General features: G+C 52.6%; 4 protein-coding genes across 4 annotated transcripts; all 4 read right to left on the reverse strand.

Moving 5' to 3' along the window:
- Positions 1-18: 18 nt before the first annotated feature.
- Positions 19-1,120, reverse strand: CCOS01_09706 (U2 small nuclear ribonucleoprotein A; the record flags this gene model as incomplete). The annotated part of the gene is made up of 5 exons (XM_060457863.1): positions 19-264; positions 341-475; positions 576-836; positions 919-959; positions 1,042-1,120. 5 exons carry the CDS (start codon positions 1,118-1,120, stop codon positions 19-21), a joined length of 762 nt encoding a protein of 253 aa, XP_060311028.1.
- A 615-nt stretch (positions 1,121-1,735) lies between these two features.
- Positions 1,736-6,388, reverse strand: CCOS01_09707 (uncharacterized protein; the record flags this gene model as incomplete). Its single annotated transcript, XM_060457864.1, has 2 exons — positions 1,736-6,114; positions 6,175-6,388. 2 exons carry the CDS (start codon positions 6,386-6,388, stop codon positions 1,736-1,738), a joined length of 4,593 nt encoding a protein of 1,530 aa, XP_060311029.1.
- A 2,691-nt stretch (positions 6,389-9,079) lies between these two features.
- CCOS01_09708 (SH3 domain-containing protein) lies at positions 9,080-10,707 on the reverse strand (the record flags this gene model as incomplete). The annotated part of the gene is made up of 3 exons (XM_060457865.1): positions 9,080-10,399; positions 10,455-10,617; positions 10,670-10,707. 3 exons carry the CDS (start codon positions 10,705-10,707, stop codon positions 9,080-9,082), a joined length of 1,521 nt encoding a protein of 506 aa, XP_060311030.1.
- A 3,980-nt stretch (positions 10,708-14,687) lies between these two features.
- On the reverse strand, positions 14,688-14,954 carry CCOS01_09709 (uncharacterized protein; the record flags this gene model as incomplete). The annotated part of the gene is made up of 1 exon (XM_060457866.1): positions 14,688-14,954. The coding sequence occupies one exon, from the start codon at positions 14,952-14,954 to the stop codon at positions 14,688-14,690; it is 267 nt and encodes an 88-aa protein (XP_060311031.1).
- Positions 14,955-18,145: the final 3,191 nt, after the last annotated feature.

Raw genomic sequence — 18,145 nt, forward strand, 5'->3', positions numbered from 1 at the left:
CAGCCGCAACCAAAACACTCAGTCCTCCATGGTGGCGTCCCCGTCCAGGTGTACACCCGCCGGGATAGTCCCCTCGCTTAACATCTTCTCCAGCCGGATAATCTCCTGCAGGCTGTCGGCCTTCTTGATCATCTCCTTCAGCCGCTCCTTCTCCTTGTCCGTGAGCTTTATCCTCGAGAGCTTCGAAGGCGCGGCGCCGCCACCGGCCGTGCCATTGGAGGTTGCGGCGGCGATGTCGAGCTGTTTGGACTTGTTGCCCATGATCTGAGAAAAACACGCCAGAATGAGTGTCGAGTAGACATAGAATCTGAAGGAAGGGAAGAAGAGGGCGTGGACATACCTTGGCCGCCGCATCTGTAGGCTCCTCCGGCGTACCAAACAGCTCCCTCGCTTTCTCCCTCTCAGCCTCCTTAACTTTCTGGTAATCCAAGAACCGCACAGTCGGACACCTCCAGACGACCCAATATCGGTAGTTCTAAAGCCCTCACTGTCAGCCTTCCACCCCGCCATGGACCCTCCCCTTTTTTTCGTCAAAAGAAAGTAAGGAAAAGGGTAAGCAGTTTGAAAAAGCGCACCTCCTTCTTGGTTACCGGGTTATCCACCAACACCAAATGCGTCAACCGCTTGAACCCCGCCAACACATCCAGGTCCGCGAGCTGCGCAATCTGGTTCGACGCCAGCACGAGCTGCTGCAGGTTCGGGATCGCGTTGGGGAGCGACGTCTGTATGCTCGCGACACGGTTGTGCGCCAGCAGCAGCGTCGAGAGGCGCGTCGAGAGCGGGAAGTTGCCCAGGACCTGGATGTCGTTGTCGGTGAAGTCGATGGAGTCGTGGGGCTGTTTTTTGCGCAATTAGAACAAACGGTCAGCCAGAGGACAAAACTCAAGGAAAGCAGAGGAGGGAAGGAGAGAAACTCACGCCTGCGACACCCAGGTTCTCAATCGCTGGGATTCGATGTCCTATTCATTCCAACCGACGCAAGACGCTATCAATTCTGGCCCTCAAAAAGTGTAGTATCTGCTCCTTTCACACAAAACGCACCTCGGAGATCAAGCTCTCGCTCCTTGAGCGGATTCAGGTAGGAGAGCGAGCCCTTGATGAGCTCCGCCGTGAGCCTCATCTTTGGTTTCTTTGGCGTTCGTTGGTGGTAGAAATGCTGGTGATTTGGTTGTGCTGGGGGTTACCTCTCTCGAAAGTTCTCGGGTTCGCCGTGGGCTCAGTGGTGATGCGACTCGGGTTTGTTCGTCGAGCTGTGTCGTCGGTCAGTGGTGCCGCCGCAATTCGTTTTTCGTTGTCGCGTCTTGGGGTTGGTCGCGTGGGTATAATACTGGGTGGACGATTCGACGAGGCTGAAAAGTTGGCGGTCGAACAAGGCGCCCAAAATTTCCCGCCTGATTAGAGCTGCCATCCCCGCGATTTCGTACTGTGTATCTAATTCTCGACACGGCCCATTATCCACTACGGGACCGCCTGGTCTGTGAATATTTTAATTGGTTGCGCACTGTGTCTTCCGTACCTTTCAGCCAAAGCATGTCTCATTCCAAAGGTATTCAAGTTGAATAGACATGATATTGTATTCGTCAGATAATATTTTATTGATGAAGAAACAATCATTGCCAGGTGTTCATTGACAAGACTCAAGTTTCTTCCCCCATGTGTTATGTATCTTGTATAATGTATTCACTAGGTATCTATGTTCAAAGAACCCTCGACCAAACGCCCAAGAAGCAATCCGCTATGAAAACACAAACACCACGCCAGATCGATCCACCGACAGCGTCATGCTATACGGGAGCTCAATCAGCGCAACATCCATAATGGAATCCAAGTGAGACCGCAGAAGCTGCTGCTGCTGAAGTGAAATCACAGTCGAGCGCGGCGGTCGCCCACCAGCCGCCGTGCTCTTTCCGCTGACCGCCGCATTCGGAGCCGTCGGCGCTTGTCGCGGGATCCTTTCCGTGTTCAGCGTCATGGCCGTCGTCGGATGGGAGGCCGTGAACGTCGGCTTCGGATCCTCCCCTTGCAGCCCGCTATAGACCACCGAACTTTCTATGCGAGACAAGTCCCAGAATCGTAACTTCTTGTCCGATCCCGCGGTGACGATGAAAGCATGCCGTACGTCGCGTGAGTCCTCTGAGGCGCCTGTGCCTGCTACCATCGCACGAACACCTCGGTCCGTGTTTCCGGTACCGCTAGGCTCAATGTTGGTAGCAAATCGCCCAAGCATACCTTCAGGCTTGTCCTCGTCCACTTCCCAAGCCTCGTATCCCTTCGGGCCCTCCTTATTGCCCCCAACGCGGTAAATCTCTCTGCAGATTGTACGCTCTAGGTCCCAGACGGTGACTTCGCCCTGACCCGTTCCACCAGCGACGCAGACCCATTTGCCTCTGCCCTTGCTCGGGTGTATGCATAGTCTGTAGATGGAACTCTTGCCAGGAACGCCCCAACCCTTGAGTCTCATTCGGAACCTTAGGTCCCAAAGGTCTATGACTCCATGAGTAGTTCCTACGCATAACCAGTTTCTCTTACGATCGACACAGAAACACGTAGGTGTACCATGGTGCACAGGGTTCTCCAGCGTATACAGCAGTGACATGGTCCGCAGGTCGATGCCGAGAATCCTGGAGCGATTCGTCGCAAGGAGCATCACCGAGGTGGATTCCACTTTGAAGTGCTCGCACCACACTGCGTACTCGTCTTCTGGAAGCTGATACTCCCGGAGAAGACGGAGTTTCCCGTATCGCAATGTGCCACTTGCCGAGACGGTCTCGACCTTGACAATGTGAACGCTTCCATCGCTGGCGCAGCTGATGAAGCAGTGTGTGTTCTCAATGAAGCACAGCGCAAGCACCCTAGCGCCATCGGCATGCTTATGGCTTTGCCTTGATCGGTGCGTAATGTTCTTCTCTAGGCGCGCACTATCCCAGACTCTGACGGAGCCATCATCGCCTCCTGTGATGAAGAACACATGGTCTGGAGACACCACCAGACGGTTGATTGAGCCGGTGTGTTCAGCAAACGTGGCAACCATGCGTCCCTGTGGACGCCACGGCTCGTCGCCTGGCTGTCCCACTGAGCGATTTGTTTTCCGACGTGTGATAGGGGTAACCATCGGTCCGAACTCGGCGATATCGTGAGGATAGTTGTCCTGGTACATGGAGTCGAGCATTTTGAGAATGCTGGGGTCGGTTCCCTCATAGGAGTGATTGGGCCTTAGTTTCGCCACGACACTCGCAGTGCTGGTTGAACGGTCCTGTAGATTTGGTCGAGCAAGAGGAGTAGGAGCAAACGGACCCTCCACTTGGCCAACAGCATTCGCTCCCGACATGCCAGTCTCCGGCACGCTCTTATTGCTGTCTTTGCGGTCCAGAAGACTAAGAGCGCTGGCCTGGTGGCGAATGGCCCTCCGAGTTGCGTAAGGCTGATCATGGATAGAGGCCCCATCGTCAGTCGGGCTCCCGACCGTGAGCTTACCCTGCCCAGTCGATGCGCGTCTCGCAGGATCGATCTCTCTCACACGAGAAACGTCACGCGAAGTAGACCCGTGGTCTTCCACCACGCGAGTCCGGAGACTGTTGAGAGCTGCAAACCGTCTCCTTCCTGTCGAGTCATCGATTGTCATGGAGGCATCCAGAAGAGCATCAGCAATGGTGTACGGGCCCTTCTGATTTGACTCGGGGGTGAATGTGGACTGTTGCAGTGGCTCCTCGTCAAAGAATACTGTCTGCGGCGTGATGCCGAGACTCTTCAAGGAGATCACTTCGTTGAGCTTGGCCGGTTCGCCGTCCATGCCATCTCGCGACTTCATTTTGCTGATTCGCCAAATGAATTCTCGCAAGACGAGGAGTTTGAACTCGTCGTCCGGCCCAAGGCCAAGGTTCCGAAGGCGGCCAAGCCATAACTCGTCTTCATCGTTCCGCGAGACTTTGCTCAGTGTATCCTTAGACGACCGACTGCTGATAGTCTTGGGAAGCGATCCAAACGAAAATGACCTGAGCTGCTGCGTCAGCTTCCAGAAGACGCCTTTGTCGGTCTTGAGAGCCCAGACTAAGGCCTGATCAAATACGGCTCTCGACATTGGCCGTTTCAAAGCGTCCAACAGACTGAGCTCTGAAAACGCAGGAACCATCCCAGTCTTGAGGTATTGCTTGACCAGGGGATACACGATGCACCTGACGTCTGCTGGAGACAAGAAACGAGTTGTCTCAGACAAGAACTCCGTCGCAGATTCTCGGATCCATTGGTTGGGGTGCATCGTAAATCGTGCAACAACGTCAATAAGCTCCCAAATCTTGGTTTTGGAAAGGAGGCCCAGCCGTGCCAGCTGTGCCAAAGAATGCAGGGCTGCTTGTACCACAAACTCCTCTGGATCGGTAAAGGCCTGCACCATGAGCGGCAGCATGAACTCCTCGAGGCTGACGCTTCCCACCACGCTGGCTATACTGACGATGGTCTCGAAAAAGGCACACTTTAGCATCCAGTCTCGGTCGTTTAAGTAGGTGTTCAAATGGGTTAGAAGAATGTCGTTTGCCTCTGCGGGACCAAAGAAGAGGCACAAATCGGGCACAGAAGTCAAGAACGCCCTGCGAACAGAAACATCCGAATCTTCCACGAGTGCCTTCGTATGTAGCTCAAACATTTCGTAGAGTTCGCGTTGTGCGTCGTCGAATAGCCCATCAAAGGCAGCCTCCGCTTCGATCCCTGGCTCGAGCTCAGGATCAGCTACCGTCAGGGTTCCATCCGACTTGAGGGTTGCCGCGAGCTCCAAGTAGCGAGCAGCTGTAGTCGCAAGGCTTCCGATACAAGATGCATAGGTTGCTCGTACCAGTGAGCTAGCTGGTTTCGATGGTGCAATCAAGGCACTTTGCAGTCGAGGTAAGATGTACTCGACAAAGATGTGCGAGTTGACGGGAGACACCACTCGGACTAGGTGTAACAATTGAGATATGGACCGGAGCGCTGCGATAACCACAAGTTCCGAATTATCATTAAGAAGCGTCATAAGGTATGGCAACACGCGGTCTAGTTTAGCTTCGTCCGTGATTCTCTCGGAAAAGGCGAGCAACACATCACAGGCTCTGATCTTCGACGCCGCCCTAGCCGTATTACGGAGGGATGAGACAATCAGCGTGAGGAAGATCAAAGTCCCGTCATCTTCTGGCGGGTCGGACGACCCGGTGATGTACTGTTCATGGTTTGGTATGTTGAGGCGAACAGGAAAGTGGCCCAACCCCAGCTTTCCGGCCAGGGGCTCGGCTTGCATTGGGCGTTTGTCGTTTGGATAACCGAGAAAGTAAGATATTTTGTCAAAATCGAGGAATACGCGGTCGATACGGTCGTCCGCTTCTCCCAAGTTCCTCGTCGCACCAGATATAGGACTGTTCCCAGATGAAGGATCCGTAATCAACTCCATGTACTGGTGAAGGAAGTTGTAGAAGTACTCGGGAAAGACCTTCTTCTTCCAGAAATCCAAGTATTGCTCTGCAGAGTACCGACGTTCGGGGTCAAGCTGAATCATGTGCGATATCATATCCCGCAAGTCCTTGTCCGGAATACGACTGATTTGCGAAATGACTGGGTCATACTCGCCCTTGCGGAACTTGTACAACGAACTGAGTGTGAAAATGGGCGACTCCAGGAACATCTCAGCAATGACGCAGCCGGCACTGAAAACATCCATAGCCCACGTAAGCTTCGCGTCCTTGCTATTAACCTCCTCCGCTGCGACGAAGCGTTCAGGCGCCACATAACAGGTTCGCCGTCCGGATGTGTCAAAGTAGTACGAGAAGTCGCCTGGATTGTCATCGGGCAGCAGTATGGGCTTGAAAGGAGCAGAGAAGTCGGAGAGGTATAGCCAGTTCCAAGATGTCACTAGCGTGTTCTCCGTCTTGATGTCGCCGTGATAAATGTCTCGGGCATGGCAGTCGCGCAGGGCGCACAGCAGCTGGAAAGCAAGCCATTTCTTCTCAATGTCCTCCAGGAATGGACGGGTACTCATGCGATCGTAGAGGGAGTTGTAGAGGAACTGTCGGACTAGGTAGCCATTCGTTTCGGTCTCGACGATCCGGTGGAAGCCCAGCGCATTGGGCACATCGGCCAGGCCGCTACGTTGTTCTTGAGATAGTCAGCCATATGCTCAGCGATTTCGGGAAGACAGGTCAAAGGCTGGCTCACTCTCTATGTCGCGTTTGTACTTCCCCAGAGGCATCGGGGTGTACGGCTTGACTAGGACCTTGACAAGAGCTACTCCATCGTGATGCCTCGCGCGTATGCTCTTCATGAAGCGCGCATTTCCGATACTCTTCTCGTACACGAGGTCGGAGAGCTCGGGTATATCGATACCCGCAGAGCCCGCGGAGGGCGTCGCTAGAGAGAAACCTTGGCCCATGGCGGGCAGAGATAGCTCAACTGCTCAGGAAGCTATGCGATTACTTGGCCGGTGTGGTAGGGAGCGGTCATGTTGGGGAAGGTAAGTCGCAAAAAGCAGTCATTTGACCTAGTTGTACCGAGGGACGGGACTCTATCTGTGGTAGAGTTCTCGTTGCGTCGCGAAGATTGACGAGTTGTTGGTAAAGATGCCTTGCAGCAGTGATGCAATCACGAGTGCATTTAGGTCACCGTCCCCAGATCAAGCAAGGTGCCTGCCGCGGGCGGGACGTAGGCTGTCCACTTAAGCAATCAGTACCTTACCTTACCTTACGTGGTACATCGGCGTCCCGCCGTCTTTAACCTCCGCACCGCGTACCCGTAAACCTGGCCCGTGCTTCCACCCCTGCCAGGCCTCAGTTGAGTGATTGAAGGTCACTCGGTAGCTTGATACCATATTCATAGCAACGAGAATTAGGTAAACGATAGCTTACAAAGCTTGATCTGCAAACTCTCGATCAAGCACATAAGTTAAATCTGTCCGCGTCTACGAACGAACCAAGCAGGACTTATACCAAAAGCTGATCACCGGTCATGCAACCTGCAGGAGCCCTCAAAGCTGGTGTGTCTTACCCAAGCGTCTTGACGGTGTCATTGCTCAACCCATACAAGAACCGTTTCGTTTACTGATATCCCCAACTTGGTGGCTGATATGTATACTCAATTTTGAGCACCGTATTATCACAGTATCATCTAGACTCAAGCAGGAGTAATGCTTCGCAAAACGTCAGCAGTAGCTGCCCCAGACAGGTGGGTTACACACAGCTCACTTACCGTAACATTAATCGGAAGTCAGCTCACCCAAGAGAGCGACAGAGACACACACAAAACACAGGCTGCCCATATAACCGACAGCTTCCCAACGAATCAGCACGCAACAAGGGCGCCCGACGATCGCCAAGTTGCGAGATGGCACATGTCAAGATCTCCCCGAAGCGGAAACCTCCTCATACCTTACCGCGTAAGGTAGGAGGAGCTTGAAGAAATTAACCCCTCCAAAAGACCTCCCCCCCTCCCAAACCCCCACCTTGGCGCGCGCCGCAGCAATAAGAGCATGGAAGTAGAAAGGCCACCGCCTTCACCGGGAGGTAACCCGGCCGTCTCGGCGTTCCACGTCACTAGCGAAAGACAAAACCTACTTCCTTTCATTCGTACAAGATAAGGTGAGAAGAAACGACAGGTCTCAGAAGCTAGAATAAAACCGCCCCTCCTCTTCGGAGGAACACCTTGATATTGGAAAGAATAGCCCGCCGGTGTTAATCCCAAGCGGAAACCCTTTCAAACACGACAAGCTGCTCAACTTAGCAGCAAACCCTTTCACTCTTCCCTTCCCTCGCCCAATCCCAAGCCTGTTCCATGATCCCCCCAAACTGCGCAATCCGAAGCGAGCGAGAGGTAGGACAGCAAGAGTCATGCCTGTCCATCAAAAGTGGATGACTCTGTAGATACAGTTCGTCTGAAGAGCTACGCCATACCTACGATGCCCATGTCATCAGTGTCAAGATCTAGGTCTAAAAGTCTCATCCCACCAAACTCTCTTTCCAGCCCTAGCCTCACCGCCAAATTCCACTGCAACAAACACCTCCTCCTTGTGTCAGCATTTTCTGTGCTTCTTAATTCGCGATCTTAATCTTCCTGGTTCAGGGACTTTCCCGACGGAGCACAAGCTGAAAGAAGCTGCTCATGCGCGCGTGACCACAAGAGTTTCAGCTCCCGATGCGGATGAAACCATTCAGGGTAGCATCAGCGGCACCAATACCACACTGTCACGTCTGCCTCACAACCGTCAGCTATAGCAAGAAGCATCATTAGTGTGAGAGAACTCTCTTTGGTATTTGAGCTAAGTAAATTGAGCGGCTATCCAGTAGGTTACAGGAGGAAGCCAAAGTAATATCGTCAGGCCACGTGTAGCAGGATAGGTTTCGCGCCGCAACAGCCAACGATTAAGACGAAATCCGATTCACCTCCTCAAAACCAAGTGCCCAGGCTTTGTCGTTGTCCTCGCCTCCACCTAGTCGATCGGGAGTCGATGTGTGACCGAGTAATACCAAGGACGACAAGCCAGACATATCCGCTGCCGCAGGCTCAGCTCTTCTGCCCAAGAGGTCCGCCATTAAGTATGTCGCATAGGCCCTCCCCGACCTCTTATTACTCCACAAACATCAGTACCTCGTCACCGCACCATGGGTATATAAGTCGATTGTTCGAAATGAAAGGGGAGAGCGCATTGCGTGCGTGTTCGTCATAAAATTAAGATCGCGTATCGTTGTCTCATCAGAACCACTCGCATGGGGTGCTCGAATTGGTCTGTGAAGGCTTCCGAGTGGTCGTCGTGATTCGAAGCGATGCCGCGTTGAAGAAGAAAGTTTCGTTCGTTCGTCTAGGATTGATGACATTAGGCGGGTCGTCGCAGAAATGTAGTTACTTCGTCTCTATGTGCAAAATGCCAAGGGAGTCAAGTGAAATGCGGTCGGTGGAAACGTTGAGCACGTTTCATTAAGAGTCGCTGGTCAATGTCGCCCGAAGGGAACTTCGACCTCTCTGTGAGGCCGAAGTCAATACAAGCTCGATGCCTCAACGCCGTAGCCCATGCTGAAAAGACAACTATTTTCGTTTAGGTGTATGCAAAACTCAGTAAATTGGCCTTGCTTTTTCATGAAAAAGATGAGTGTCCTTGGTGAGCGCTGGAACCTTCTGTCGAGACATCCCCTTCAATAGTTTTCCTCCAGTGTTCCGGTAAGCAAACGCAAACGAGGGGGAAGGCCTTGATCTCGCCGCTCACGGGCGGCGAATTGTCCTGATGCCGGCCAGAAGTGTTGGAAACACCGCTGTCTCGTTGGGCCTGTCGTCGAGCTTCCCATTCATCGGCCCGCTCATCCACCAGAATACCCGTTGCCCAACCGTCGTCCCAGATACCCACAATCTTGAGCATATCGCCGCGTTCGAGAGTAAATTCATCGGGGGCACGGGGTTGATAGGCCCAGAGTGTAGCGACTCTATCACCGGGGTGGATGTCGTCTTGAGAGTAGTAATCCTTGAAGAATGGCAGCTGCTCAGATTGCTGGCTGGCCATGCCTTGTGGAGACGACATTCCGGCGCTCGTTGGCGATTGCGGATCCGCCAGGACTGAGCTACTAGATAGAGACCCCGTCCTCCGGATGTTAGTGGGAGGGGGCCGTAGAACACCAGCTCTGGATTCCGACTCGGGGCTGTCTCCAAATTCGGATGAAGACGGATCGTCGCCTCTCCTCCTGCCCGTCATATATCCTGCTGCTCCTCCAGCGGCGACGGCCATGAGGGGGCCACTGTTGCGGCTAGGCGGGACAGGAGCCGGGTCTGATGCGCTCTCCAAAGCTGACATTCGGGCGATTCGGCCGCCGGGCAAGACTTCGTATCCGCTCGTGGTCTGGGCCGGCGCTATCTTAACCGTAGACGGTCCTTGCCTAGAGGGTGACGGTTGGTTGAACACACTGCCTTTCTGGCTCCCACGTCTTCTTCTTTTGGCGAGCAAGATGCATGCGAAGATGAGGCCGGCAAGCAACAGGGCGCCTACCACGCTGCCGATAACGATACCGGCAATGGCACCACCTGATAGTCCTTTGGATGCAGCTGCCGTATTTGACGGGCTCGGGGTCGCCGTTGCCGTTGGGGGTGCGAAGGTCATAGTAGGGAAAATGGAGGGTAGCGTGACTCCGGCACAACGCTGGTCGATGTTCGAGTTGTAGCAGCATGTGTCAGTAGAGTTAATACCACCAGATGCGCAATAGGAGCACAATCCCACGGTGCTGTTGCCGTATCCACAGTTCTCCTTCTCGTTGGCGACGCCTTGAATGCAGTTGGAAGATGACAGAGAGCCGGCAGGCAGAGCGCAGTTGGTGAAGTCTGCTCGAATTTGATTGACGAGATTGCTGCCCGGGTTACCGCAGAGACTGCTGTCCGAGGTGAGCAGAGCCTCACTTTGTGCGAATTCGGCCTTTGATTCACGTTAGCAACTGTCGCAACTGCTGCCAATTCCACGAGTCACTTACACAAGTGTCGGCGCACACGGGTCGTGAGTTGGATGCAGTCAAATTGCATGCGTCGATCGAATTCTGAACAATTGAGTTGCAGACAACTGTAGCCGTGAAACGTGCATATAGCTCGTCCGGGTTGGTAAGATTGACGTTGCTACAGCCAAGTAGTGTTTGATACCTGGTTCCGTGTGAGCAAAAGCATTTACGAAATCGCTGATGGATGAGCTTACTTCTCCCGCACGTATGTTGTCTCAAGATAAGACGACATCTGCTGATCAAATGTTTCTCTGCTGGACACATATTGAAGGAAGGGGCTATTAAGGATGGTCAGTGTAGGTCACGGCGCTTAGTGATTACACAACGTACAAAATCCCCGCCACAAAGCCTGTAGTCGAAACGGATGCTGACTGAAAAGCTGAACATGTCGTCGATCCCTGCAGAGAAATACAGCTTGACTGCGCCGAAACCACTGCCGCGGACAGCACTGACGAAAGTGCTGCTCTCGCTATTTGACCCATCTCTCTTCCTCTGCCTGTAGGCTTTCCTTTACCGGTGGTTGAAAATGTCGTTCCGTAACTCGTGGCCACCAGCTTGGAAGGCTCGATTTGAAGTCGTTGATCAGAGAAGGATCCCGTTCATGACTATCTTTCCAAGACTTCACAGATCGTCGTCCCGAAGGAATTTCTTGGCGGGGCGAACGGGAGATCGTCGTGAACGTTTGACAGTCAAGGTAAAGAGTGCTTGTGGCTCTGAGAGATGCTGGACGAGTGATAGTCGTAACCAAAAAGGATTCAGGCAGTCGTTCAATTGATTTTGTAAAGAGGCCGAATCGTTTGCACTGAGCTGTTGCTGTTGTTGTTGTTGTTGTTGTTGTCGTCGGGAAAAAGAGGCAAAACGGCGGGTAGGTGGTTGATCAACTGTGTCAATTGAGAAAATAGCTCCAGGTGGGGGCCGAGGAAGGTGAGAGACTGTCGAATGCTCGGGAATTGGGTCGCGATTAACGTATGGACATGGAAATCGGATTGATATTTCGTCGCGGGAAGGAGGTTGACCAAGAGATTTAGAAATAGGTACTCGGGGAACTGCACCACTAGATTGGTGGGTTGCGAGAGGTAAGAGGCTGAACGAGAGTAAGTAAGTGAAGGCAAACAAAGGTTGATTGACAATATTCGGGTAGGAATACAATTAGGAGGATGCAGTTAAGATCCGAGATTTGTGAGGAAATTCGACGTGTCACGGTCGGGCTCGTCGAGGCGAGAGAAGAAGGGAAAGGCGATGATGTTGTTTTGAGGCGGGACGAAGCTCGCAACCACACAAACACACACACACTCACGCGCGGGAGGGAAGGGGAAGGGGAGGCAAGAGGAGCACTCTGCGGCAGGTACGGGAGGACCTTGGGGAAAATAGGGAAATTTTGGAAGGCAGCAAGCAGCGCGAGGGACATGGGATGGGCACATGGGCACAGCCGATTATCAGAGGTGCGGTGGAAGGTACCCTCTCAAGTCTTCCCACGCTTCCTTCCCTCAGGTTGACCCCGGGCCGGGACCTGGGCGGTGGACCATGGACCAGGCCCTGAATGGCGACGGCACGCGGCGGGAAGGTACAACTAAGAGGTTTGGAGGTGTGGACTTTCTTCTCTGGTAAGGATGGAAGTTCTTTCTGGACGCGAACTGGGGCCATATGAACATGGGTCATGGGACATGGATGTAAGGAGGCTGGGGCCCTTGCCTTCTTTGGGTCTTTGAGAAGAGACTCTCACACTCGGAGGGAAAAGGAAAGAGGTGAAAGCGCACCAGCAAAAAAGAAAGTTGCCCACCTCGCGGCCATCACCCATCTGCAGGAAAGCCATCCGCGACCTTCTCTCCAATGAGAAAGAGAGACTACCAGAGAACCGTCAGCTGTGGTCGATGTGAGTGGCTGCGCTACCCAACAGGCACAAGAGGCTACTCCAGTCTGGCCCCCCATCTGTGTGGGCAGCCGCTCAGAGACTTGGGTACATGCTATGTATTCCGTAGGTGCTGCAAGTTGTAACTAGGAAGGTAAAGAAAGTTGACGGTAGGAACAACCGGTACGTACTGCCCCCTCGTACCTGGCAACGTACCAGCTACCCCTGCTCTTCACAATAACTTGGGAAGCAACGGCCACCGGAATTGTCAGAAACAGGCAAGGCGCTTTGAGTATTCAAAATTGGTGGAGCAGGGGAGCAACTAGCAGCTGACAGGGGTGTCTCAGGGTCTCCCCTCGTCGGCCATGGATCAAACTGCCAACACTCTTCCAATTCACTCCAGGTCCTGGCCGTCCAATCCTCTCTTATCGTTGGTTCCTACTCCGTTTTCTCTCCATTCGAATCTGTCCCCTCCCGTCGCCGTGGATATATCCTATTTGCATAAACCACAATAAACCCCTTCATCGCAGCCGTGGGCCGTCGCCGCCAGCAGGAACTTCCCCCTTTCATGGGCATACGGGGTACTGTGTAGACAAGGCTTGTAGTTCGGCTCGTTAACTTAACGTCAAGGCTGTCACCGTTGTTTTTTGATCAACATCTGCTCGGAACATTTCCTAACAATGTTCCGTCCCGAGTACTTGGAATCCAAGCGCCTCGACGCCGGCAGATTCTACGGATACATCTGGAGAGAAGGGAAGACGGTTGGTCACCTACCGTTTCTTTCCGCCTCCTTTTCATCTCCTAAACTTCGCTCTCAGAGACACTCAATCCTAGGGCACCAAGCCATCCTACCATCCATTTCTATTTTCAAACTTCCACTGCTCACGTCTACGTTGTATTTACGGCGTCACGACACCAATGTGCTGGCAATGGGGGCAATGAAAACAAACACCACCTGAAGCTGACGAGGAAGACTGGGAACATGAATGCAATGGCTTCCACCATGAAGGGACCATCCCTCTTTCCCCGGCTTTGTCAGGCCAGTGCGGCAATGGCGGGAAACCAGCCGTCGGCAACACGTCCTCCTCGTCGTTGATCAATCTTCACACCACATGGTCTTCCTTGTCGAAGCTTTATTATCGCGATGGTTGGCCCGTTCGTGCCACTCGCTGCCATCCCATCTTCGAGAATGGCTCTGATGGGAGGTCTAGCCAGATCGCTCAGCATGTCAACAACAAGACTGAAGAAACCCATCAACTACTAACGCTCGTGACAGCGTTGGCAAGGGAGAGCCATGTCTCGAGAAACCATGTGCCGATACACGCTTGTTGGCAGACTGTCTCACGGCTATCGACTCGTGTTTCAACTCACTTTGCCCTACACACTCAGTTCCTCAGCTTCTTCAAGACACCTCGCAGGCTCACAGTCAGTACGGATACGAATACCTACACGCCGTCCAAGCCGTTTCCCCTCATCCATCCGTTGTGATCTTGATGCATTTCCTGGGGTACGGGCGGCACCCTCCCCGTCCGAACACGATTCATAAGACGGTTGTGGGCGACAGCTCACAAACTGGCCGGGGCAGGACGGCCGAAATCGGCAAGGTGGACAACTGCATCCACCAGAGAACGATCAATTAGGAAACGGGCGACAATCTGCACAACGAGACTCATTATGTTTGCACGGCGACTGAGCGTCGGTGTGGTGGCTTTCTCACCACCAGGCTTGTGCAGGTACATGTGTCCGCGGAGTCACACTGCAGCAGCACGGCTGTGGCGCGGCGCAACACACTGGTTGCTGCTCACAGACTGCAGTTATGACCATGACATTGGCATTGCCATTCAAGTTCCAACAAGATAATGACGCGAGTGTCAAACTGCGGGCTTCCATCATCGTCAGCCCAAGAACAGAGCTTCATAAGCTAACTGAGCATAAACATGGTATCCATTCAGCGAAGAAACATCCACAAACTGCCGAATAGACTCGAGGGGCAACCAAGGCGGTTGACAAAGCGGAGTACTAGGCGAAATTACCACGACTTCGCGCATGTCTCAACCCAGCGATACTGTGCTCTGATTGGTGAGGCTCACAATGCTCCAGGATTACAGCAGGGGTTGCGAATACAGCGGGGAAAGAGCAGCGCAACTCCATCGCTCCCTGACCCAGAAACCGCGTCGGCTACTGGCGATACCAGCGTTTGTGAAATGAAAGATGGTCCCAGCGCTGCCTTTATCTTGCGTGGCACGGACAAGGCCTAGCCACTTCGTCGGATTGTTCCCAAGGATGAACGCGCCGTTTGGACGATCTACCCAATGACAGCTCGCCTCCATTCCAACTCCATCATATCTCAATTAGGTCGCCAGTCAGCAGCGCCGAGTTCTCGACTTGAGCGTTCGAAGCTTCGAGTGCGAATTGTCCAACACTCGAGTCCGATAATAATGCCGATCATTATTGTGCTTCTCGCCGGACCATCTGCGGAATTCGGTATCCGTAGACCAAGATTTCGGCCGTTTGTTCATCACGCGGCCAGCCGCTCCCGCTGTCACGGAGAACTCACTCAACCCTAAATCGAAGCACGTGCAATGATCAACAAACAAAAATAGAATTCGCGTGGGATGAGTGAGAAACATCGCAAATCGTCAAGTTTGAGGGTCTTTACCCGCTCGTCCCATTTTCACTGCCAATCGCTTGTTACAATACACGTCAGCAGACCATGGAACAGTTCGGATCCGAGATCAAATCCCGACTTCGGGTAAGCACGCTGAAAGTCTATATACATACGGCTCGCGGCTATGAGGCACAGCTGGGTTGTGCGTAAGAAGTTCCTTGCCGTCTGTCCTCAGTTGTGACGACAGTCTCATCTTCCCTATTGAGTGCCCGCGGTGCTGTGGGTGAGGATGATCCCTTGCATCGACATTTCCGTACTTGGCAGTCACATACGGAGTGTCCGCGCATACTGCCTCAGTCCAGGTTCAATCGGGCGCGACAACTCCAGGCCTTTGCCACAGTTTGGACCGCTCTTTCATACCTTGAGACACCGACGCCACGCAATATGGTTTATCTTGCACGTCGTGGGAAGTAGAAGGATCCGAGCGTGCATGTTGCCGCTGAGTCTGAGGCTACAACGCCCTCCCATTGGCTTGGTGTTGGCTCGTCGTCGAAAGCTACCAGCTACCATGCTTCCTTCTTCAAAAACGTGGCAAGCATTTGCCCCATCGAACTATAAAACCTATCCACACGTTCAACAAAGATCAACAAAGAAACGTTTCTGACTTGAGACCGTTAAGTGCTGGGTGGGCACTACACTGTTTTATTAAAACTGTATTCTTGTACTTGTGACTCAGAAAGAATTAACTTTCTTCGATAACAAGGTACTCAGACTTGAGACCGTTGCTCACTACGCTACTGCACATAACGGCGTTCGAGCGACTAGGTATCTCTTAAGTACCTAGTACACTTTACAGCTCAGAGTGTCTTGATTGCCGTGTCGGAGGAAAATTTCAAAGGAAGCGGCTCCGTTGTCGAATTGAGGAACGGCGGCTGTCGGCAACTACTTGCGGAGCGGCGTCCGAGAGACGACATGCGGCAATCATTCTTCGATTGTTGCGGTCTCGCCGTTATTGCCTTTTATGCGGCGAAACGGTGGTGTCACATCGGTTGATAAACTGCGGCTGACACAGCTACGACTCAATCATAGCAAGTTCATGCTAATCGAATAGACGCATAACTCCGGATACTACTACTCCGGACTCATCACTCGGGGGAAATTGTTCCTATGACTCGAAGAATACGTTGCCTGATTGGTCTATAGTCCAAGAAAGCTTGAACATTGTTCTTCAATCGGTAGATGATCCTAGACGATCTGATGTCTGACATTCGGGTCTGTTAATGACATTGCATTAAGGCACTCATTCTGATCGTTTGGTCACAGCAGTACAGTAAAGCGGCGTTGTCGCAACGTCAATATGCGTCAAACCCCCATGGGTGACGGTCATATCAACCGACACATTCATTCGAGAGGTTTTCGACGTAGTTTTGCGTTCTCTGGACAGCACGTCTGCTCCAAGTCTTTTGTTATATCGAAGAAGATTTTACGGCGTTGGAAATCATCTCCATCCCGTCCAATGTCGATACGAAAAATTCCCATGGACATGTTCTCACGCAGTCCAACCATGCCTGACAGCCATGTTGATTTCAAACAATAATCATCACCTGTGCCTGCTTCGAATTCTCTTCTAGGTCACAGAACTCTTCAGCACAACCCTAATGGGAAAAAGTTGCTGCGCAAGCGGTGTTAAGCTCAAGTGTCCATGGCCACACACTACATTGGGTTTTGACGATGAATTGTGTATCGACGGGTCTGATCAGCATCACGAGTCTTGGACGAAAAAGCTTGATTGTCTGGCCGTTTGACTCGACGAGGTTATACCACTGAGCTACATGTGGGCTTCATTGTCTGTCAAGCCCATGGTCCTTCAGTAGCATCATCTGACCTTCCAAGGGGCTACAGGGACATTCATTCTGACATCGATAGCCTTTTCGAGAGCGCCGCATTGTGAATTGGACACGCCTAAACGAATCACGGGACACATCTTGATGATACACATCAACAAAAAAAAAGCTCGCCCATGCCATTTATTTCAATGAGTAACGGTATTTCGATATGGTCAAGGTGAGCCACATTGTTCAAAAAATGCATACGGGCGAAGACCAAAACGAGTATTCATCGCCAGACTTGCTCTTGTTCAGTTTTCCAGCAAATTACTGTCTAGAAACTCTGGATTCGACATAGCTCATAAAGCGATTTTCACGAGCCGTTATTTCCGACAATTGTACACACAAAGTCGGAGTCCGGTCAGCACCGGTCCCTCACTTTCAAGGTCCGTGAGCGTGGCTCCCCAGCCATCGACATCGCTCGCTGCGGGACTAACGGCCGCGCACGTCCAAGAGGGATGCGGACCACCGACGTTGACTGTCCCAGGTAGACTGGCAAGGGACCGATGGGAAACATGTTTCTGCACCGCAGCCCTACTGTGCAATGACATGCCCTCTTCCTCTTTCCCCGATCTATAGTTAACGGCGATGATATGGGCCCAAACACCTACAGCCTTGCTCTGCGTTAGTTTGACTGGGGCTGAGTTGTCTCGCAAGTTTCCGACATGTGCGAACTCCTTCTCTGTTCTCAAGCATCCGAGCCTACAGAAATCTTACATGTTGCGTGCCGCGTGCCGCCGCAAGCGTGAAGCGAACGCGATGGTCTCAAGGGGCAAGGCTCTACTTCTTAGGCTCGCGATTCGCTTCTCGGGTCGATCCTACGACTTCAAGCATGATGGGTAATAGAGGCTGAATTTAAGGAAGAGGCCGACTACTACAATTGAAGAGGAGGAGAGTATGGGGTATGAGAGGCAATATACTGTCATCTCGTTTCCTCACAACGCCATTCTATCTATGAGACGAACTCCCACCACTCGTCACTCTCGCCCATTTTTCGAGAACACCAAAAAAGACCGCACAAACTTATCAGCGAGAGCCAATCCGACTCTTTCTCGCTCTCAGCTCTTCTCAGCTCTTGCAACAGGCTGAAACCCGCATCCGCCTTTACCTTTGCCTCGTCCGTCACTCTTCTCTTCCCCCATGTCCGTGCCGAATAGCTCACATAGACCAACGCACCCTTCGCCGACGCTAAGGAAGAATGCACTCGAAGCTCAGACGAATATGTTTCCGTACGGCAAACACGATGATAAAGAATTGCTCTTACCCCGGTCTTTTCCAAGAAACTAGTCGTACGCAATGGAGGGGGAGAGAGGATTCCTTCCTCTCT

Source organism: Colletotrichum costaricense (assembly GCF_030867565.1).
Source record: "Colletotrichum costaricense strain IMI 309622 chromosome Unknown Scaffold_10.1, whole genome shotgun sequence".
NCBI lineage: Eukaryota > Fungi > Ascomycota > Sordariomycetes > Glomerellales > Glomerellaceae > Colletotrichum > Colletotrichum costaricense.